At 44.4% G+C, this 23,550-nt stretch overlaps 1 protein-coding gene across 3 annotated transcripts in view; it reads right to left on the reverse strand.

Annotated features, from left to right (window-relative positions):
- Positions 1-363: 363 nt before the first annotated feature.
- AP1M1 (adaptor related protein complex 1 subunit mu 1) overlaps positions 364-23,550 on the reverse strand; it is a 29,268-nt gene continuing 6,081 nt past the window's right edge. For 2 of the 3 annotated variants that reach the window (XM_074978003.1, XM_074978001.1), the window contains exons 4-12: positions 20,278-20,408; positions 18,292-18,439; positions 15,105-15,231; positions 5,597-5,739; positions 4,374-4,445; positions 3,427-3,585; positions 2,870-2,995; positions 1,435-1,510; positions 364-503 (exon numbers count right to left, since the gene is read on the reverse strand). In XM_074978003.1, the coding sequence (XP_074834104.1) occupies positions 481-503; positions 1,435-1,510; positions 2,870-2,995; positions 3,427-3,585; positions 4,374-4,445; positions 5,597-5,739; positions 15,105-15,231; positions 18,292-18,439; positions 20,278-20,408 (1,005 nt within the window). In that variant the 3' untranslated portion in view covers positions 364-480. The remainder of the gene's footprint in view (positions 504-1,434; positions 1,511-2,869; positions 2,996-3,426; positions 3,586-4,373; positions 4,446-5,596; positions 5,740-15,104; positions 15,232-18,291; positions 18,440-20,277; positions 20,409-23,550) is intronic. The other variant, XM_074978002.1, reaches the window with a different exon arrangement.

The following is a 23,550-nucleotide window of genomic DNA, read 5'->3' on the forward strand; positions in this document are numbered from 1 at the left end:
TAAGAAATAAATCTCTAAAATGTTAGGCGTCTTCAGTGTAAAACAATGGCAATGTTATTTACAACTACGAATGCTTAGCAGCCACTTAAGTTGCAAAAAGACCTCTCTAGTTTTTAAAATAGTGCTTCCAATGGTTTTAATGATTGATGTATACACACACTTAAAATATGGTCTCTGAAAACTGACGTAAGACTGGCAAGGCAATTCTGGCTTCTCAAAATAATTTCTACTCCTAATATGATCAGCATTTAGCAGAAGAAATAACGTGCTCTATGAGTTAGACAGCCATACAACTTGCAATAATGGTCCAAACACTTAGTGTCGAACGTAAACAACAGAGACTTTCCTCCTCCTCAGTTGAGCTTCGCTGATACAACAACACCTCTACAGACAGACAATGGTCACAGCATTCACTACCAAATTTTCTACAAACGTATTCTAGACCTGAAGATTTGTCATTTGTTCTGATTGGAAAAAGCATTACTGTGTTCGGAGCTGATAATCTGTAAATAGAACAAGAAATTCAGAAAACAAAAATCAGTCAAATGAGTTCATCTTTTATTAAATAAGTAGTGATATCAGAGCAGAAATATTTATGCTAGTACAATAGCAAATTAAAGCAAAATTACTTGGTAAAAGTGATATCTGAATAAACAGCTATGTTAAAAGAATACTAGCTGTTTACATGCTTGTGATCAATAATCACTTAAAGTATTTATCGGAATAAAACATAGGAATTTCTGTTCACCCAATTGGATCTTCCCAAATGCTCAACAGTTTCCATGTCTAAACATCACTTTCCCAGTCTTCTCTTGGAGCTGTGTATTTTCTTAATGTATATACCGCAGATGTTGCATCTCTGCTTTAGGCACAAAATACTAAACCCAAACATAACTCTAAACCAGGGTTCAGCAATCCCCAGGCATGGGTGAGAAGCACAGTACGCGAGGGAGGAGCTCAGCCCTGCCCTTCCTCCCCATGCAGTCAGGAGCTTGCTCAAAGCCATGCCGCCTGTGGACTAACAAAAGATTAGGTAATGCTACCGACCACCACCTAAATGATAAACCTCTGCATCTTAATTTATTATTGAAGCTGTTGTAAGTAGGACTATTAGTGACTTTAAAAAAGTATCACTGGTACTTGGACTGCACATGGGGTCAAAAGGTCAAATTCTGGCACTCCACCTCGGAATGGTGCCTGACCCCAGAAATAAGCTATGACTGTAGCACTTCCATAGCAGCAGCAACAGCAGCAGCATGGTGAGTGGAGAGAGGAATACATTATTATAATTTGTACCAATACTACACATTATTAAAAAATAAGAGAAGTCTAATGGAATCATGCAGCTAAAATTATTTAGGAATGTCCAACAAAGAAAAAAGTGCATTAATGGAAAAACTGCATGGGGAACTTCAGTATAGCTTGGAAATTTACCTCCATTCTGGGTAATATAGCGAACCCAGGGCAAAGCCTGATAGCCACTCTTCTCAATAATTTTTAAATAGCGGACCTGAAATAAAACACATTAAATGGGTTTTCTGCTTCAGCCTAGTGACATTTAGCAGATGATGCTTTGTGGGCAAAAAGCCTCAAATACCATTATGGACAGTTCAATGAAAAGCAGGAGCCAAAAGAGAGCATGTAGAATGTTGTGACATGTTACAAAATAAGGAATGTAATGCCATCATGTAAATAATTGCTAACTCACCTGGAATAATGTGGACAGTTCAGGTCACCTCATTTCAAAAAAAGACAGCAGAAATAAGAGGTATTCAGACTTGAGACAAAATTAATTTGATGAGACACAAAATAAGTAGAAGCATGAAGAGGGTAAGGCAAGTGCTTTTTTTTTTTTAAACTTTTCATAAGATGAAAAAAATTAAATTTAAATGGTAAAAGCTCTTTTATGCAATACATACAAAAGCTAGGTAAGATTAAACTGAGTCTGTTCTAGTATGGCTATGGTCTGAAGAAGTGAGTCTGTCCCACGAAAGCTCACCTAATAGATTATTTTGTTAGTCTTTAAAGTGCTACTTGACTGCTTTTTTGTTTTAAAAACAAACACCAATTATATTGGACAGATATATTTTAAATTAATAGTAGAAAGTCTCATGGTTCAGTTCTCAAAGCTTCCACAGAAATGGTAGGGAAGAAACTTCCCTTGAGGATAGGCTATTCCATCATTATCCATTGTAGAGTATTTTCTTTCATATTCCCTGAAGCATGTGGGACTAGCCACTGTCTGAAACAAGGTATTGGGCTGGATGGATCATTAAACTGATCTTGAAATAAAATTCCAAACATGACAAAAGTTCTTAACAAAATCTTAAATGATTAGGAACACTAAATCCTCAAGTACAGCTTCTAGGCATTCAAATATATTTAATGCACCAATAGGTCAAATACTAATCCCCTAATTTAAATTTCAAATTAGTAGTCCATTTTCAGAAGATGATCTTGCTTACTTTTGGTACATTCAAAAAAAACCCCAAACTGAGCTATGTGATTCAAAAATTACTTAATCTCTTTTAGTTGCTACATCCTTCAAACTTGTATCAATTTTAAATCTATTTTGACTTAGAGGTAGAAAAAGGAGTACACATCTTTAGTCAGGGGAAAGTTAGCTCCTTGAAGCTAGTCACAACTATCATATTCCCCCCCAAAACTTGGACTGAAAAGATCGTGTATATTGTCCCAACAGGCCTGTACTTCTTTGTGTCTTGATTATAAGGTTGTAAGCTGCATTCTGTACCATTATAAAACCATAATATCACACCATCACCTTTTGGTTTAGTTACAAATGAGCATTATCAGCAATTAAATGAACAAAAATTTCATTTAACAAAAATTAAAAAATTATCTTTTTAACCTGTATTCCTGAAGTGGTGAAATATGGAATTTCAAACTTGACACTGATGGGAGGTTTGCCTTCCTTATCTTCAGCTTCAACACTTGGAAGCCCAAAATGAGCCCGCATCAGATACTCCTTTCCACCCTATCCAAAGAGGAAGGTAACATAAAAGTCATTCTACCACAAAAAAAGCCTCTAAAATCAAAGTGCTTGTGACTGGCCAAAGTCTCATCCCAACTCAAAACTATGAAAATAGAGTCACACATTTCTCTTCCAAAGGCTAAAACTGAGCATTAACTTAGTAATATCTAAATGAGATACAGAAAAAACAGTAAGATTTCCTGTTTGCTGCTTCTGTTTAAAATCACAACCTTAAGTACTTGGTGACTCAAGTGCCAACCCTACAATGAGGGGAGAAAGTAAGCAGATGGTACCAGTGATCCAACAGTAGAATTGAGCCAAGAGCAAATTGTAGTCAAATTCTAGATTTCATAAATGAAAGACTTATTTTAAATAAAACAGAGTAGCTTAACGATGGCATTGATTGGCAATGTCACTATACCACTACAGCTTACCGGAAATGATTTAATGGACCAGACAATTTCACTGTTCTCTGGAACCCATTTGACACTTCCCACTGTGGTTTTAAATTTTGGTGAATCTGCATCATTTGGTACTGGGATGTGAATCTCCACATTGTTGGCAGTTGATCTCCGCTTGAACTGACTCTTTGCCTAGAAAAAGTAAGCAATGCAGGATTTCCTTTTAATTCTTCCCACTTCTCCACGACCACCACAATGTGCAGGTTTTAACAAAATCTTATTTGATCAGGTTCAGAGAGCTGTGAATTGGAAAACATCCTTTTCTGTCAGGACCCTTATGAAAGGTTCATGCAAAGAAGTGTAATACAGAGACCAGAACCAGATTAACTTTCAAAGGGAAGCATGCAAAAGATTAAAGTAATCTATTACAATTATATTAATACGTTTAGCATTTCCGTAAAGCTGTGCATCTTCTAAGAACTTTTATAAACCATTAATGTTAGACTTCAACTTAAAAAAACTGCCTCATACCCTGTTAGGAAGTTCTACTGCCTTGCAGGAAAGAATACGTCCACTGCACTAGCCAAATATGTTGTGAACTGAGTAAAAATAGATCAATATTTATGGAAGCAGCAGTTTTCCAGAAATCAAATGTATGCTTTAAACTAAGTCAGTTTAAAAAAAAAACATTTTGTTCTTTACATAGTTCACCTCATGGAAGGAGAATGAAATGAAGCATAGCCATTTTTGAATCTCTGACCTTGATCAGCAACGGAGGGTCCTGTGGCACCTTATAGACTAACATATTTTGGACCATAAGCTTTTGTGAGCAAAGACTCAGTTCATCAGATGCATGATGAAGTGAGTCTTTGCTCACAAAAGCTTATGCTCCAAAATATCTGTTAGTTTATAAGGTGCCACAAGACCCTCCGTTGCTTTTACAGATCCAGACTAACACGGCTACCCCTCTGATACTTGACCTTGATCATATACTCTATGCGGCTGTGGGAATGTTTCTCAATCACAGACTCAATCCAGATTAGTGGTTTTACCTGTTGGAGAACAAACAAGTCTTATTTTGATGTTGTCAGAAAATGTTATGCTGCTACACAGAGCACAAAAAAAAAAAAAAGGAAGTCCAGAGTGCTCTTTAAAGACAAAGAGTTAGATCAAATTTCAAGGATACTGGGGAAGAAAACAAATATGCAAATACATAATATGGTACAATAATGAGACCTGAGAGTTCAGAAATCTTTAAAATACTCTGCATGTATTGTCTGACATGTATTTATACAGAATAAGTACATTACTTCAATTACACAAGTATGTTTTAATTTAAACCTCTTCTCTGAGATTAATTAACACTAATAGCAGGATCACAATCTCACCCTAACACACCATATTTAATAATTTGGGGCATTTGAGACTAACCAATGCTAAATCTAAAACATGAAAGACAGTAGCTCAGAACTTAAAATAGCCATTTAAATTCAGCACTGCAATGATAAAAAGCCAAAAATCCCAAAAGCGTTTAAGGTTTGCTGTTTCTTGCCAGAATTATTCAAATCATGGGTCCTTGATGTTCACAGACAGGACAAATACTGTTCTTGGATACTTACTGAGAAAGCAGCCTTTCTAGTCTCCCCGTCAAAGATCTGCCCAGCATGAGATGGCAAATAAGCCCTGTATAATGGTTTTGCTCCAAATGGGTCAACACACAAATATAACTATAGGCTTTAAAAACAATAAAATTTTCTCTTCGTCTTCTCATGTCCTTTCAGTCTACGTTGCCAGCTTCTTTAGGTGACAGTCATAAACAAAAGATCTCATTATCTTTGCCTTCCCCTTTTGCTCTTCACCACAGTATCCAATCATCTTCCAAAAGTGTGTTAAGCAATGTGACTACACATCAGTCTTGTGTACTTTGCTTTCTAATCCTTCTCTAAGTAGGCAACTCAGTCTAGACTCAGGAAATAATTGCTCCTCTGTTGCTTAGTGCCTTGAAGTAGTCTATATATTAGTCTTTTTCAAGTAAGCGTGAAACTTCATTATTATTAACAGCTAACTTAATATCTAAAAGTAATTCACATTTTTTAAAAGTAACATTGTTTAGTGAAAATGGAACGACTTTTTACAGTTTCTCAGAATTTAAGATATTTTCATACATGAATTTGCTTACGTCAAACTATGTAGCCAAACTTACATGGGTGTTAAGACGATAGGACATGAGTTCAAACTCTCCATCAGGTGGGATGAAAGAAATTGTCCTATCATTTTCAAACCGAGACAGACGAACACACTGGTGAAATTTTACATCTTCTAGCTCTACTGATTTGCTTTTGCCACCTATCAGGAAAACATAAACCCCAATTTGTAGCACATCAAAAGCCCATCTTTGAGGCAATCAAAGCAATTATAAAGCAAAATGAGCAGTCAGCTGCTCATACACCCATATTCTGTTCTACTTCTAATTAATTTTAGTAATTAACTTCTACAATGTATTTTAGAGAGTTTGCCTATGTATGTGTTTGTTTAGTCACAAACTCCTCCTAAATGGTGAGAGATAGGACCAACGAATTGGTTATACAGCTTCTTCCTATCATAATTTAAAGCAATGTAAGGGTTTTGTTGTGCCAGGAAAATGGGATGTACCTGAAAAGGGACTGCTTCTCATAAAACTAGAACAGAAGAGAGAGTCACCAGGCTTGTGAAAGGGGTTGTCGGGGGGGGGAGGGGGGCAGGGCATATGGGAAATGTGCCCTTGCCTGGGATTCCCACAGCCCCCAAGCTTCTCACTCCCAGGCACCTTTTAGGGAAGACTGGAGCAGCTCAAGCTTCCTCACCCCCATTCATACTGGGATGTTGCTAGCTGTTTCTGTTTCAGTGAGCAAGGGGAAAGTACACAGTTTGTTGCATTTCCCTCCCTCTGGGTGGGGAGTACAGGGGACAGATGACCTGTGCATTTCCTTCTCACTCCTAACAGGGACAGGAAGAAGAGAAGCAAACAATCCTGGTATGAATCAGGGGAACACTTTGAGTCCCCCTGCCCTTCCTGGCCACATCCCCTATACACAGAGCCCCCCTGCCTGAACACCTCCTCAACCCCCTACCTTGTTTCTTGCACCTGCCACACCCTCAGCAATTCCCAAACCTCCAACCCCCTACCTTGAACCCCTGCCCTGATTCCTGCATCCACACATCCCCACTCCCTGCCCTGAGCCCCACCCCCACACACCAACACTCGCTACCCCTTTCCCTTGCGGCCGCCCCCGACTCTTAAATTTCTTATTGGTACTGTTTTATCACAACCACCCACAACCTCCTGCCTTGAGTGGCACCCCAGAAAGGGGTTGCAATATAATCTGTAAGAAAAGAAAGGTTACTCACTGTAGTAACAGTGGTTCTTCGAGATGCGTCCCCGTGGGTGCTCCACATTAGGTGTCGGGCTCGCCCGGCGCCGCAGATCGGATCTTCCAAGCAGTTTCTGCCGGACCGCGCATGCGCCGGTGTGCGCCTCTCCCTTGCGCACTCCTGGCCATGTGTGCGATCCGGTCCCCGCCAGTTTCTTGACCAACCGCCTAGGATGCTCCTGCAAAACACTAAACAGAGATCCGAAGCGGGGAGGATGGGCGGGTAGTGGAGCACCCACGGGGACACATCTCGAAGAACCACTGTTACTACGGTGAGTAACCTTTCTTTCTTCTTCGAGCGTCCCCGTGGGTGCTCCACATTAGGTGACTACCCAGCAGTAACCCAAGATAGGAAGTGGGTAATCGGATTATGTGCAGCTTGTCCCCGAGGAGGATCGCTGTTGAGAGACGGGTATCCTCTTGGAATACCCTGTGAAGGGCATAATGTTTGGCGAAGGTGTCATAGAATGACCAGGTCGCCGCTCTGCAAATATCTTTTAGCGCAACGCCCTTGAAAAAGGCTGTTGATGCCGCCACCGCCCTAGTGGAATGAGCCCTGGGTGTGGCCAGTAAAGGAGTCTTTTTGAGTTTGTAGCACATTTTTATGCAGGATACGATGTGCTTCGAGATTCTCTGCGAAGAGAGACCTTCTCCTTTCGATTTGGGAGCGAGAGAGACTAGGAGTCTATCTGTTTTCCGGAAGGACTTGGTCCTGTCTATATAGAAGGCTAGCGCCCTCCTCACGTCCAGGAGGTGTAGGCGCGCCTCTTTGTTAGAGTTATGAGGCTTTGGATAAAACGAGGGTAAAACAATAGGTTCGTTAATGTGACACTCAGAAGAAACTTTAGGAACAAAGGCTGGATGCAGCCGTATGGTTACCGCCTCCTTGGAAAAAAAACAGTGCAGGGTGGAGTTGCCATAACTGCTGCAAGCTCGCTCACCCTGCGAGCTGACGTGATTGCGAGAAGAAAGGTAGTCTTTATCGTAAGGAGGCGGAGGGAAACCGTGGCCAAAGGCTCCAATGGTGGTCCCGTTAGCACATTAAGCACCAGGTCCAAGTTCCACGAAGGTGGAAGCGGTTTCCGAGGGGGGTATAGGTTTACCAACCCTTTGAGGAACCTGGTAACCATGGGATGGGCGAACACTGTGTGCCCTTCCTCTTCGTGTCTGAACGCCAAAATGGCGGCAAGGTGGACCTTTAACGAAGATAGTGAGAGTCCTCCTCTTGAGGTCCAGTAAATACTCTAATATTACAGGTATAGGCACCGAAAAGGGGGCTAGCTCTTTGGTAGAACACCATGCAGTGAAGTGAGTGCATTTCTGCTTGTAGGTCTTCCTGGTGGAAGTCCTCCTGCTACTTTCTAGGACTTGTTGCACTTCCTCCGTACATGTGCTCTCTAGGGAGCTGAGCCATGGATTAACCACGCTTGTAGTCGCAGGCCTCGGGCGTGCGGATGCACTATGGACCCCTGGGCTTGCGTGAACAGATCCGGCACCACCGGAAGGGGCATCGGTGGACGGTACGACATGCGCAGGAGTAGGGGGAACCATTGCTGTCGATCCCACGTTGGGACTATCTGGATCATTCGGGCTACTTCCCTCCTGGCTTTCTGCAAGACTTTGTGGATCAGCACTGTGGGAGGAAAAGCGTAAAGCAGTGGGCCCCTCCAGGAGATCGCGAATGCGTCCCCCAGGGACCCCCGTCCCAGTCCTGCCCTGGAGCAGAATCGTGGGCACTTCTTGTTGTGTTGAGTAGCCAACAGGTCTATCTGGGGAAAACCCCATGCGTGAAAAATCGGTCGTAGCAGATCGGGACGGATCTGCCACTCGTGCGTGAGTGCGAAATGCCTGCTCAGCTGGTCTGCTTTCACATTGTGAGGGCCTGGTAAGTACGAGGCTTTCAAGGTTATATTGTTGGCGATGCACCAGTTCCACAACCGGACTGCTGCCGCACATAAGGCACGGGACCGAGCTCCTCCTTGCCGATTTAGATAAAACATGGTGGAGGTATTGTCTGTACTGATCCCGACTACTTTGCCTTGTATATGGTCTTGAAAGTGTCTGCAGGCGTTGAACACTGCTCTGAGCTCCAGTATATTTATGTGCAGTGACTGCTCCGTGGAGGACCACAGCCCTTACGTCACCTCTTCACCCATGTGTGCTCCCCACCCTATGAGGGAGGCATCTGTAGTAAGAAAAACCGATATTTGTTATTGGTGGAAGGATACCCCTGTTAGCAAGTTCTTGGGGTTTACCCACCATTGCAGGGATTTGCGCACCTCTGTTGTGGGCGACACCACCCTGTGAACGGTGTGTGCTGCTGGTTTGTATACGCTCGCCAGCCAGTGCTGCATGCTGCGCATGCGTAACCTGGCATTCTGTACTATGAACGTCGCTGCTGCCATGTGGCCCAGCAGCTGTAAGCACGTCAGAACTGGCACCGTAGGGCAGAAGGTGACGACTTGCACGAGGGAGCCGATGGCCCAAAAGCATGTCTATGGTAGATACACTCTCGCTGTAATAAAATTTATGCGTGCCCCTATGAACTCTATGTCCTGTGTGGTGTCTATCTTTGATTTTGCCAGATTGATAACGAGGCCGAGCGAAGAGAACGTGCCTGCTGTGACGCGTACCATGCGTAGTACCTCCTCCTTCGAGGCTCCTTTGAGTAGGCAGTCATCCAGATACGGGAATATAAATACCCCGTCTGTGCAGGTAGGCTGACACCACTGCCAAGGTCTTGGTGAAGACTCTGGGGGCCGAGGAGAGGCCAAACGGTAGGACCTTGTATTGAAAATGTTCTTTGCCTACCATGAACCGGAGGAATAGTCGGTGAGCCGGATGGATAGTTATGTGAAAATACGCGTCTCGTAAGTCGAGGGCTGCAAACCAATCTCCATCGTCTAGTGCCGTAAGGATGGACGCGATTGTGATCATCCGAAAGCATTGCTTGCGCAGGTACCGGTTGAGGCCTCGAAGATCTAAGATGGGCCTCCAGCCTCCTGTCTTTTTCTCCGTGAGGAAGTACCTCGAGTAGAACCCTTTCCCTTGAAGTTGCTCCGGCACTCTTTCCACTGCCCCTATGAGCATGAGATGGTCTACCTCCTGCTTGAGCCTCGCTACGTGGGAGGCCTCCTGGAGGTGGGGTCTGGGTGGAGGTCGTGGCGGTGGGAGCGACTGGAAGGGGATGGCGTACCCCGTGGCTATGATCTCCAGCACCCATTTATCTGTGGTGATCCTTTGCCACTGGTCGTAGAATGGTCGGAGGCGATGGTGGAATAACCACTTCGGATGACCTTGTGCGATGGTAGTGATGGTGCAGCCCTGGATCTGTGTGTCAAACTTGTGGCCTTTGGCCCTGCCCCGAGGACACACGACTGTGTTGGGAATGTCGCCTGGGAGTTCTGTACTGCTGGTGCTGTTGATGTCGCCCTTGCTTGTAACCCCTGTGGTACTGGGGACACTGCTGCTGGTACTGGTACCGTCTTTGTTGAGGGTAGTACTTTTTCTTTCTGTATGGAGGGGTGTAAATCCCCAGGGTCCTAAGTGTGGCTCTTGAATCTTTACTGGAATGAAGGACCGAGTCAGTTGATTCAGCAAACAGCTTCTGCGAGTCGAAGGGAAGATCGATGATCTTTGCCTGCAGATCCCTCGGTATACCCGAAGTCTGGAGCCAGGACTCCCTTCGTATCACCACTGCCATAGCTGTGGAGCATGCTGCTGTATCTGCAACATCCAGGGCAATCTGAACTCCCGTCCTCAAGGCCACGTAGCCTTCTTGCACGATGGCCTTGAGCACCGGTTTCTTGTCCTCTGGAAGTGAGTCCATGAGGGAGGTTAACCTAGTGTAGTTGTCGAAATTGTGGTTCGCTAGATGTGCTGTGTAATTTGCCATTCGCAACAGTAGTGTGGAGGAGAAGTAGACCTTTCTGCCGAACAGCTCTAGCTTCTTGGCATCTTTGTCTGTTCTCCCTGTCTTGAATTGAGATGTCTTTGATCTTCGTTGCGACGACTCTACCACCAAGGAATTTGGTTGTGGGTGGCTGAACAGGAACTCCATGCCCTTCGCCGGCACGAAGTATTTCTTGTTCGCTCTCTTGTGGACAGGCGGAATAGTCGCAGGGGTCTGCCATATCATAGTGGCGGACTCCAAGATTGCTTCGTCAAGCGGTATTGCTATTTTGGAGGAGGCCGGAGGTCTCAGATTTTTGAGGAGCTTATGGTGTTTCTCTTGCACTTCTGCTGTCTGGATGCCTTGTGTGAAGGCCACCCTTTTAAACAGCTCTTGAAACTGTTTGAGATCGTCCGGAGGATGGACGTCCCCCGGGGCTGTAGCCTCATCCGGGGAGGAGAGCGAGGAACCACTAGGATACGCCTCTCTGGACCCTTCCGGTTCCTGTTGGTGATGGTACATCCGCTCGCTGGAAGCTTGCAAGGGAAAATCTCGGGGTTCCATAACCAGTTCCCCCGAGATACTTGAGTCTCTGTCCCCGTTCGCGATCGCCCTCGGGGATACGGGACCGTCTGTGGGGATCTTTCCCTGGTAGACTGCCGGTGGTGTCTATGCCCCGCGTGATAGGGACGACCATGGCAACATGGGCACTGTTCTTGGGAAGGTGACCTGGACCACTCCCTTGGTGCATACCCCCTGCGTCTGGGGGAGCGAGATCGTTGTCAGACCTGGGACACTGGAGAGAGCGGTTTGTGATAGTACTCCAGTGGCTCAAAGCCCAAGAAGGGTGAAGGTGGTCCCAGCCAGGGCGAGGCTGGTTGTAAAAATGGAGACGGGGGCTCCAGGTAGGCTGGGGGGACCCCTGCCTTCCAGTTGGAGTCTACAGCATGAGCAGAGGGCTGAGAGAAAGCAACTCTGCAGCCCTGTCTGGAGAGGGGCTGCGGTGCCTTGTTTTCTGTGCAGCCTTCCCCCTCCCTTGAGGGGGTGGCTCCGCCCCCTGACGTGCAGGGGATCTCGGCCCCGTCCGTGCCGCGCTCGGCACGCTCACGGGCGGTGCCACGCAGGCAGTGTCCTCCGGTGCCTGCAGGCCTGCGCGCTCTGCACCGCCGGTTCCCCGGGGGTCGGTGCCGCCGGTACCGGCGCTTGTTTAGCCGCCACCCTGCCTGCAGTGCAGGGCGGCTGTTTGATCATCGGAGGCTGAGCCGCCTCCACGTGGCTCTCCGTGCCGCCGCCGATCAGCTGTTGCTGCGGCTGGGGGCTGTGCGCTCCTCCTGTCCCGCTCGCTGTTGCTGCCGGCAGGGATCGGGTTGGGGAGACTTTCCTCCGTTTTTGCGCTGATGGGGTGAGGGAGGCAGCTTTCTTTTTTTGGGCCCCACAGGGTTCCTCCTGCTGCGGCTGCTCCAGCATGTCTGGCTGGAGGGCCTTGTCGAATAGCAGCATTTTAAGCCGCATCTCTCTGTCCTTCCTTGCTCTGGCTGTTAATTTTGCACAGAAGGAGCATTTCTGCGTGACATGGGACTCCCCAAGGCACCTTATACAATGACTGTGGCCATCAGACGCTGGCATTGCCTCTCGGCAAGACTCACATTTCTTGAATCCTGAAGAGGACATTGTTGGTGAGTCTTTTAGTTGTTAATGGGGTACTTAGCACCTTCTCTGTGCTGTTTTCCCTCTCTCGGATAGCCTGCCGCGGCAGGAGGGCTAATGGTCCTAGGCTCCTGGCCTCCGGTGCTCCGCTTGTTACTAGGACTGGACTGAATTCCGTCCCGCTTGTTGTTTCTTGTTTTTTTTTTTTTGAAAACAACAGCTGGCTAACTTAACAATAGACTAAGAACTTGAAAACTTTAAAGAAAACAGCTAAAAACCATTGAATACGCTAACTTGGCCGTAGCCTAGTTGGATTCCGTCTGCAGCCGACGGCGGTTAAGAGGAACTGGCGGGGACCGGATCGTGCATGTGGCCAGGAGCGCGCAAGGGAGTGGCGCGCACCGGCGCATGCGTGGTCTGGCAGAAACTGCTTGGAAGATCTGATCTGCGGCACCGGGCGAGCCCGACACCTAATGTGGAGCACCTCATGTGGAGCACCCACGGGGACACTCGAAGAAGAATTTTAAGTTACATTCACTCCTGGATTGAACCAAGATGAGTCAGACAAACAGGACACACCTGCAATACAAACCTGCTTCTCAAAGAAATCTTGGGGGGTAGGGGGAGAAATTTGGAGTACAGTAAACCATCGATTTAACAGACCTTGGAGATAATGGATGCTGTCCCTCAGCATGTTGGTCCTCCTGTAAATACACCAACAACTCACTGGAGCCACCACTGTTGGAGCTGCTATGGCTGGAGGAGCCACCACAGTGGCTGGGGCCACCACAGGCTCTTCCCACCAGAGGTGGGGTGTGTGCACAGGCAGACGGCATGCACTAACATGCTGCGTGTGAAACTGGGATGCTGTGCGCATCAATCTCACTCACTTGTTTCTAACTGAGTGAACATGGCTGTCTCCTCTGTGCTGCCCATAATCTCAGCCACTGCCAACTGGAGTGGCAGCACTGTGGGGGGCCCAACGGCTTGCTCTGGGCAGAGCCCCCTGTATTTCCCCACATGACTGCACCAACACCAGGTGAACAACAAACTTGGCTGCCATTCCTCATGGGCCGCCTGCAAGGTGAGGAAGAGTGCTCAGCCTCCTGCCAGTAGGGTTGGTGTCCGGACTGGAGAGCTGGTGGGCCTCCTATAAGCCAGAGCCTTGGACAGAGGCAAGCCAGCTCCAGGGAAACTTAGTTTCCCTGGGAGTGCCCATCCTTGGGTGGGTGATGAGTGGCTCGGGCAGGTGAGCCCAGAGACTCTACTCTGTAAACAGCACAAAGAGCCTGCCGCCAACCTCTCTCTCCCAAGCCCACTGCGTTCCTCTGTCTCACAAGGAGCCTCCACTCTTGCAGATTCAGATTTAACAGACTTTTGGCATTAACAGACACACTTTCCCCAACATTAGTCCATTAAATTGAGGGTTTACTGTACTGCCCAGTTTTGGCATAGCTAAAAATCAATGCTTAAGGTTTGAAACTAGAAGAAAATGTTATTGCAAACCACAGTAACTATACCTTTTTTTGGTTAAAGCATAGCAAAGATGAGTTTATAAGGGGAAAAAGAGGAAAAAAAACAAACCAAAAACCAAAAAAAAACCAGCAAAACCTCCCCACCACACACACAATGGAATTATCATTTTAAAAATTTTACTAAAAAACAAAAACGGAAAAATTTTAACAATTCCTTTTTTAGAAAAAACCCACAATAAAAAATAACTGTGTAAAAATAACATTGTTCATAAATACAATCATTTAAATAAAGCATCAATGTTCCTTTTATTTAAAAAAAAAATCACATACCTTATTTGAGTTAATGACCTGAGCAATCAAGGGTAAATGTGCTAGTTAAGGATATAGAAATCATAACGAAAAGGAGAGCAGGAATAGCCCATTAGGGAGGACCACCTTATATGAGGTGTTCTGTGGTCTTTGCTCACCAGAAGTCTGGAATTGGGAGAGTTTTGTTCTTAAGGGAAAGAAAAACATTGCATTTCCCCCCTACATTTCTCAAGTGCACAAAAGACGATGGTGCTACCATGTGTGTGCAATCAGTGTACCTATCCAGACGCGTACACAGATTGTACTATGTTTTATTTTCTCCCCCCAACTCCCCTTCCATGATCTTCTCTTGTTCGTAGGCTGCGAATATACACCTTTGCATATCTCAACCTGCCAATGCCCACATTTAATACCCTGTAATAAAAAGGTAATACATGAGAAATACTAAAGTATTAATTCAGCAAACTTACGGTGCAGGAGTAATTCTTGTGGTGCAAATAGCTCCTATAAAATTGTTCTTTAAATTACAATTGTAAATAACTATAAAAGGGGCACCAAATTTGCATGTAACAAAGGAAACTTCAGAGCTAAAACACATGACGATTCCTTAGAACAAGGTTCACCGAGATCTGAACTTACATAGTGGAAATCATCATTGACATACATGTCACCAGTAAGGCTAGAAATGGAAGGATTTCTTATTGAATGAAGACCAGGTCTTCATGGTCTACAGCAATTGAACACATCAAGGCTTCCTACCCTGTGCTAAAGCATATTTCCCATCTGATAAAACATTAAATGACTTGCTAACACTAAAAATACTCCTTACTGTAAGAGTGATATAACCTCCCCAACTAGGAAATTAGAAAACTCACCATCCTAAAAAAAATCCGGTTATAGGAACTGAGATATTGTGTTGACCCAAAGAAAACAGGAAATATCCCTGTATGTTTTTAGAAATGCTGTGTACATACTCACGGCCTGTATTATCAAAGAGTACTTTATCATTTAAACCAAGGCGAAGCTCTGGCATTCCTGAGAGAAAGACCCTCATTTTAATGGATCCAACTATCTCACTGCGCAGTACATTTCCATTGGCACTAACCTAAAAAGCAAGGAAAGATGGAGTCATTTTTCTCCTCCTCAGCTATTGAAAAAATTTTAAACTTCCCACTTTTCATAGTATTGGGAACCCAAAATAAATATCATATTGAAAACTTAACCATAATCCTAGAAAACACATTCTTCATTAAAATTTATATATCTGCACTGAAAGGTCTTGTGTGGTAGCGTACAATGCATATTGAGTTGAGAGTGGCACAGAAAGTTTTATATGCGAGAAAAAAAAAAAAAAAAAAAAAAAGTAAGACTGTTAGCATACGTTTTGAAATGTGGACGGGCCAGGGCAGAGGGTCCCCTCAGAGGAAAGCCAAACAAACAGAAGGGCCTGTGCAGCACCAGCAGGGCAATCACAGGCAGCTAGCTGGCTCAGGCTAATTGGGGCCACCTGACTCCAAGGTGGACCTAATAAGAGGCCTTTAAAAGCCCTTCACAGTGGGAAGGGCGGGGAGAGAGGCAAGGAGACCAGAAGTAGTGAGAGAAAGCGGACTGGAAAAAGAGCAGAGGGAGAGTGAAGAGCTGCAGCAGATTGGGAGGGGTACTTGTTACAGCTGCAGTCTGGAGAAGGTACCAGGGGGAATTGTCTGGGGAAGTGGCCCAGGGAGAAGAGCTGCTGCACCAAGGGCTAAGGGAGTCAGCCCTTCCCACCAGCAGTTGCATAGCAACCCTGGGCCGGAACCCAGCATGAGTGGGTGGGGGCCAGGTTCCCCCCAGACCACCCTTCACCCCAGCGAGGGCAACTGAGCCCTTAAGTGAGTCCAGTGGACTGAACAGAGGCCAGAGGCCCAGGAATAAGACTGACTTTGTCACAGAAATGACAGCATTTAAGTTCATCAACCTTACAAGAAAGATGCTAAGTGAGAAGTTTTTCTTTAAATGCTTTTCTGGATCTAAGGTAAGTATGGTAGATGCAGTAACCTCAAAACACATCAAGAAATCTGTTATCTTCAGACAGGGTCTCAGATACCACAGCTTATCTAAGGAACATTTTAAATGGACACCTTAAAACATACAAAACTGCACTCACCAAACAAGGACACTCCCTGGCTACAGTTACCCTAGTGAGTTTTGTCAACAAAACTGGGGGAATAGATACATACAAAGTGACTCTCAGCCACATTCTGACAACAAAAAAGCTGCGTGGACGTTCTGTGTCCTTTTCTTGGCAGACAGGGTGTCCAGAACAAGGGGCAGCCCTATCTGCTGTGCTTCTGGGTGCCTGTTTTGTAGACAGAGCAGCAGAGCAGTCTGGCTGCTCTGTCAAGAGTGGAGTGCTCGTCTGATTGGCTTTTGTGCGTGGCCACACTCTGTCAACAGAAATTTTGTTGGTAAATCTCTTCCAACAGTGACTTCTGTTGGCAGAGCGCTGTAGTGTAAACACAGCCCCTCAGAGAATTAACCTTCATCATGGAAGGTGCCACCCAAACACCCTGAGAGAACCTACTTCAATACAAATAGAAAATCCCCTTGGACTCACTCCTAGTTGTCACTTAACCACCCTACACTGGAAGCCACATGGGGTATCATGAAACAATATAACTCAGTGGCTGGGGAACTTATCCTGAAATAGATTATTCCTAAAAACTACCCCTCTACTGACCTTCAAACAACTCCCAAACCTCCACAAGATCATTGTCAGAGATAAGCCCCACACAGATCAGGAAAACACCTATTCAAAGTGGCACAAGACCCTGCCAGAACAGGTGCAAAACCTGTAGATCATTGTAGCAGTCAAAATATATCAACAAGGCCTTCAGTACACCTTTCATATGCACGGATCCTACCAATGCCTAGCACAACACATGGAACACCTCATCCAGTAAACAAAGTGCTCCATTAACAACTATTTGGATAAAACCAATCCATAGAGTCATAGGAACTTGTACAGTGAAATGATAAAAAGCAAGATCACTATCACTTGTGGGTGTACACTTTTCATAAAGCAATCACTCTATAGCTGATCCAGTCATCACACTCAGGAAACTTGTACAACATTTTCAAAAAGACAAGCTGTGACACTCAGAGCTTTTTCAGGTCTGGGAACCAGGCCCTCCAATGGGGGTGGGGAGGGTGAAGGGGGCAATTGCACTAGAGCCTTGGAATTCAAAATGGCCCAGAGCTCCTGGACACTGATGCTGACACAGTAGCAGCAGCAGTGGATGGGAGCTCTGGGTCCTTTTGAACTGCCACCGGAATGCCACTGCATATGGCTCTGAGGGCTTAAGTGGGGGAGGGAGAGAAAGAGGCATGTGAGTTTGGGTGGTGCTGAGAGCTGACTGCCTGAGGCTCCCAACTTCTGAGTTGGAGCGGGAGCCCCTCCCTGCTCCCCCCTTAACTTGGGGGACCACAGTGGCTGTTGGCCCAGCTGCTTGTCTTTTTCACCAATCAAAGTTGGTCCAATAAAAAGATACTACCCTCAACCCAACTCTTCTCTCTAATATCTGGGGACAAACAGGGCTATAAACAATACTGGATATATGCTTGGGAGTTATTCCATAGGTGTAACATGGAGTCTGTTTTATTCAGAGACTGAGGATTAGATAGGAATACAAAGTGTCCTTCTGTTTTTCAAGTTTAGCATAGAAAAGCAGCTCTCTGATGACTGAAGTATCTGTTAAGCATATTATACGTTATACTCATGTACCTGCATCTATAAGAGCTTAATTTACTATCAACAGGAAGTCCTGTGGCACCTTATAGACTAACATATTTCAGAGCATAATCTTTCTTGGGCAAAGACCCGCTTCATCAGATGATTCTGACGAAGCGGGTCTTTGCCCACAAAAGATTATGCTTCAAAATATCTGTTAGTCTATGAGGTGCCACAGGACTTTTTGTTTTTGAAGAAACAGACTAACTCCACTACCTCTCTGATAATTTACACCCTTACTCAACTTTGTGACATGTAAATTGTTTCAAATGCAATACTCTAATTTGAGAGATTAACTAAAACTATTCACACACTGACTTCTGCTTTCATTGTGTTTGCATATTTACAGATTACTATGATTCTCATTAAAAAGTAAGAAGAATAAAATAAACCCACCAAGAGGTTAACAGATTCTATAACATCCAGAAACACTTCATTTTTCCTATACTTTATCCCTTCCGACCTCCAGGAAACAGCATTGGTAACAGTGGCAGGTGGGCGTGGAGCTCCAGTTTCCAGTTTGTGGCCTTCTTGAGTGATGTACCTTGAAAACCATGAGTTTTTATAAAAAGTTACACTTTTTACCTTTAATAATTTGCTTGGGGTCACAGATTATTTTGTCAGCAAACAAAGGAAGCCTGACAATTCAAGTTAAATCCTAGAAAATATTAACTAATCTTTCTTTGCCAGGTCACATTGGATCATGTGTTTGGGTATCTGATAAGAAGCAGTATCAGTCCATTAAAACAGATAGGAAAAAACTGACAGCTTTTTGATATACGTGTTTGTAACTACAAAAACCATGGTTGATACTACTGTTACATAACTACAACTAATGTTATCCCAAGTGTGACACATGGCGAGAAAGAATTAAGGATCCTTCAGGCTATCTGACCCAGAGTCACCATGTGGAAGACCTATTAGAAAACTATATAAACAGTAATTAAATCCATTTAATATTAGTTATGCTAGGACTTTGAAATGTATACCTGTATTGTTAGAAATTAAAAGCAACACTAAAATATTTGCTTTTATCCTGTTAATTGCTAGCTAGTGAACAGACAGATCTTCTCTATTACTACAGATGTTTATTAGGAGATCAAAGGGAACATTAACATTTAAATTAATCTTGGGTAAAATAACTTCATTGCCTGTATGTCTCTTTAAAGCTTATGATGAACCGTTTAGTGGATAAGTTATCTTACGTTAGTCGATGCTTGGGAAACAGGTTATATGAAAAGCCCACTGTTAACCCAGGACTGAATGGTCAAGAAGCTGCTTGAAGTCTGTATAAAACCCCTTGGGTACTGATCCTTTTTATTTAAGATCTCCTATAAGATTTCATGCAGGGGAAGCCGAAATCATTAGGACTGATATCCCAGACCTAAACTGGTACACAAGGAATATGGTGTTTAACATGTGACTATAACCTATGGACTAAATTCTGCTAACACTCTTTGCAACTGCAAAGCTCACCATCTCTGCTCTGAATTCTGTCTTAGAGCTGTACTCATCTGTATGTATATCACTCTTATATTTTCATAAAGTTTAGTTTAGTTAAGAAGAACTGGCTATAAGCATGCATCTGGGATAAGGTCTGAAATATTCAATGACCTGGGAGATAATGTTTGATCCTTTAGAACTTTTATTTGACCTGAGTGTCTAGGTGGAAGCTCAAGGCTTGGCTGTTTAAGAGGACTGTGTTGTTTTTTCTGGGTAGCCATTAAGATATCATAGAGGCTGTTTTGTACTGGCTTGATAAATGTAAGTATTGGAGTAACCACTAGCTTTGGGGGATTGGCTTTCCCATTCTCTGCAGTTCACTCAAATGGAGTGATCTCAGTTGACTCCATGGGGACACCAGTCGCAGCAGTGGTAGGCAATCTGAGGTCCACTTGGGTTGTGTGTGTGGACTGTGAGACATTTTGTTTACTGTTGCCCACGATTCTGCTGGTTTCCATTCACATAGCTTTTTTTCTTGCTAGTATTACTAAAGTGAGATGCACATAAAGCAAGGGTATGTGAAATGCCCTGAATGCCAATTGCAGAGAACACTGACGGCGAGAGCTACGTGCTCCTTCTACATTCAAGGCATTGCTGTGACAGTTGGTGCATCCTGCAAATTCTAGGTACACAAGTGCAGTGAGCAAAACCACCCTACCCAGCACACCGTCTTGGTTACGACAATCACTGGGTCACAGCATCCTATTGATTTTTTTTAGACTAATGAAAGAAAGGAACAGGTACAAATTCACCCCACTTTGTAATAAGTTTGGGATCGGAAGGCTTTATTAAAGACATTCAAGCTAATATCTTTATGCTCCTAAGTATTCCCAAGACACCCTTCACCTGGTATCTATGTGCCAGTACACTGATACTTACTCTTGTAAAATTTTACTGTCAGTGGTTTGAGGATAGCCAAAATCCATGAGTTCATCAAGCAATTCATAAATTATAACAAAGTTATCTCGAATGCTCTCTTCTTCCAACTCTTTGAAATATTCGGAAAACACCTGAAATATTAAGGTCAGAAAACAGTGACCTCCCAAATTAAAATAATTTTAGTTCACATGATTTTCAATCCTCCATTTCTGAAAATAAAATAAAACTTTAAAATTTTGGTGGATTATAGTTGGGAATTAATTTGTTGAATCTTAAAATCCGATTTTCTTAACTTTCAAATGTTTCATTTGTTCTAATTTGTACAGTGGGGAAAAAGTTTATTTTATAACCATAATTGACTGAATTGAGTGTAACAGTAACTTTTTACCACCCATCCAAGCAATTTCAAAACATCAGAGTGTTTTTTGGTACCAACGGTCAGACTCCTATTGATTATGGGGCAAATCAGAAAACCAAAAAGGGAAAATGGGGGACAAATGGAGCCCCTGACAGATCTTTAGTACATTTGTAACTGTCTATATGTCAAACTCCTCATTGATGGCACCATTAATACTTTCACATACAATGATACTCCTTACTTACCAGTAAAGAGACAAGGTGAGCAAAGCATTATTTTTATTAGACCAAATTCTGCTGGTAAGAGCAACAGCTCTGCATAAGCTCCAAAGCTTGTTCCTCTTGATGAAAGAAATTCATCCAATAAAAGATATTACTTCACCAACGTGGTTTCTCTAATATCCTAGGGCCAAGACAGCTATAAAACTGTATACTCCTTGCAATTTGATACACTGAATGACTTCTCTCTCAAAAAAGGAGGCATGAAAAAGGAAAGTGGGAGACATGAGGGGAATGGGGGCCTGAGATTGAGGGAACCAGCCAGGCATACAAATTCCCTTGCATTTGGGGGTGTTGGATGGGGGAGGAGAGAGAGATGGTAATGTATAGGTTGAGCACATTGCCCTATGGCAAATACAGGACACCAGCTATCCCCTGTCAGAGCTCCTTGGCAACGGCGGCTACTGCCCCGTGGTGAGGGACTGGAAATGAGCGTTTTGCAATCTTCTAACGAGGATTGGAGGATGGGGGCTCCAAAACCTATGGCAGAGGGGGTGTGTGGGGAGCAAGGATCCTGGTCTGGGAACAGCGGTACACAAAGCTCAGGCATGGGAGGGGAATGAAAGACTCTGGTATGGGGTACACAGAGTCCATGCTATAGTGGGGAACTGGGGTGTACACTGAGCTGACTCTATGGAAGTAACAAGGAACCATGGTACGAGAGGAAAGGAAAGGGGGCAGAGACCCTTCCAGGGAAGAGACTGACTGGAATTGCAGAGAGCCACTGAAAAAAAAAGAGATGGGAAAGTGGCACCCAGAGATTTTGGAGGAGAAATGGAGGATTACAAGGAGCCCCTGGCATATGCAATATACTCAACCTACAAGTATGACACACACATACCCTCTCCTTCCCCAGTACTATTTTAACCATTTTATAGCTAACGTGGTTATTGAAATAAAATGCTTGTCTGAGCCTCAAAACCTGTGCATTAGAAATCTAACCTTCCTGGGTCTCCGCATCTCTTCTCTCACGTAGTTCCTTTTGTAATTTTTGCCAAACAAAACAAACAAAATCACAACCACGCACAACTTTGCCCTGGATCAGAGAGGACCAGGTTCTAAACACCCATTTTTAAAGCCTGCTCACCAAGAAGTAGTGCTTTTCTCCTATGTCCATTTAACAACTGCCACTGCAACCCCCTCTTCCCACACTTTAAAAAAAACAAAACAAACAAACAAACAAAAAACAACCCAATAGCTGGGGCTTTATATACAGGTTAACAAAAAATGCATGAACACAGCCACTATTTGATATGACAAATTAGGGTTGTGGCCCCTGAAAATTAAAAACCACCACCAATATGCCTATGAAGATTTCTGCTACGAAGCACCCCTGACACGATGGGGGGGGGGGGGAGTCTGCTAACCCCAAAGGTTGTTCTGTATCACAAGATGTCCATGAACCCCATTCCAGCTCTGCCTTACCCTACAAGAGCAGTCTCTTCCAGAAGTCACATAGCAAGGAAGTCACCAAAGAAAACGGAAGTTTTCGTCCCAAATATATGCTTCAGAGCATTGGCTTGGAACTGTCTAGGAGTCTGATTTGTCTCATATACACCCCAAGCTTCACCTCACTTAACTACTTAGTTACGAAATCAAATGAAAATAAGTGTCACGGCACGCTACTTCCGAAAAACTGCTCTCTCATTTTTACCGTATATATTGTGTAGTCTGTGATTCTGTTGGTTCAAGAACTCCTCCTAAATGGTAAGACCTACGACCACCAAATTTGGTATACAGCTTCCTCTTATTCAACTTAAGGTACCCAACTTAAAGCAAGGTCAGGGCTTGATTGTGCCAGGAAAATGAGAATTTGATTGTTTTCCATAACATGGAATGGAAGGTGGCTGACTGCAGGGCAGCAATGCTGCAGAATGACCACTGGTGACAGCCACACCAGGAAGAAGTGGCCTGCTGGGGACAGGACTCATCATTTTGCTGGCCACCTACCTCATTAAGTGGCCATCCTGCTCCAACCCCTAGCCCCTGGCTGTCAGCAGCAATGCCAGATCGGGGGTGGGAGGGAGCCCCACAAGCCTTAATGCTGCAGCACTCTCCCACCCCACCCCCCAAACACCATTGCCCTGATGCCTCTCTCTCCCTTGCATGAGCCTCAGCTGCCACTCTTCCCTTCCTCCCCTCCAGCACCTGCCAGGCAATCTAGCACAGCTGCACCTGACTGGCCTGCACAGCCTCCATCTCCTTCCCCTCATGATGGGCCTGAGAAGCATCACTGGGGCTGGCCCGTATGATCTTCCTCCTCCATCCAGGGGTGTGCTGACAGGAGGCCTACGCCCCATGTCACCCTCCACTGCAAAGACGAATAAGTCTTCTAGTATAATTATAAAAAGTTTAACAGAAATATAAATATTAATATTGTGTTTACATGTCACTAAATAGTATAGCAAAATGAACTTGTCATTCAAACAAAAAAAACAAAACACAGAACCTGTTCCATTCTTTTCACCACTCTGGGCCGCACTGATCTGCTGCATAGGTTCCAAAGTCACCATATTACTGAAATAAGTCCTAAAAATGTTATTCTTCAAAAGTGCTCATAAAACACAATATTTGAGTGAGGAGGTCTCTACTCTGACTATCACACTAATCATTTTCTGTGTCTGCTACACTAAATTT

This window comes from Carettochelys insculpta, chromosome 27 (assembly GCF_033958435.1).
Source record: "Carettochelys insculpta isolate YL-2023 chromosome 27, ASM3395843v1, whole genome shotgun sequence".
Lineage (NCBI taxonomy): Eukaryota > Metazoa > Chordata > Testudines > Carettochelyidae > Carettochelys > Carettochelys insculpta.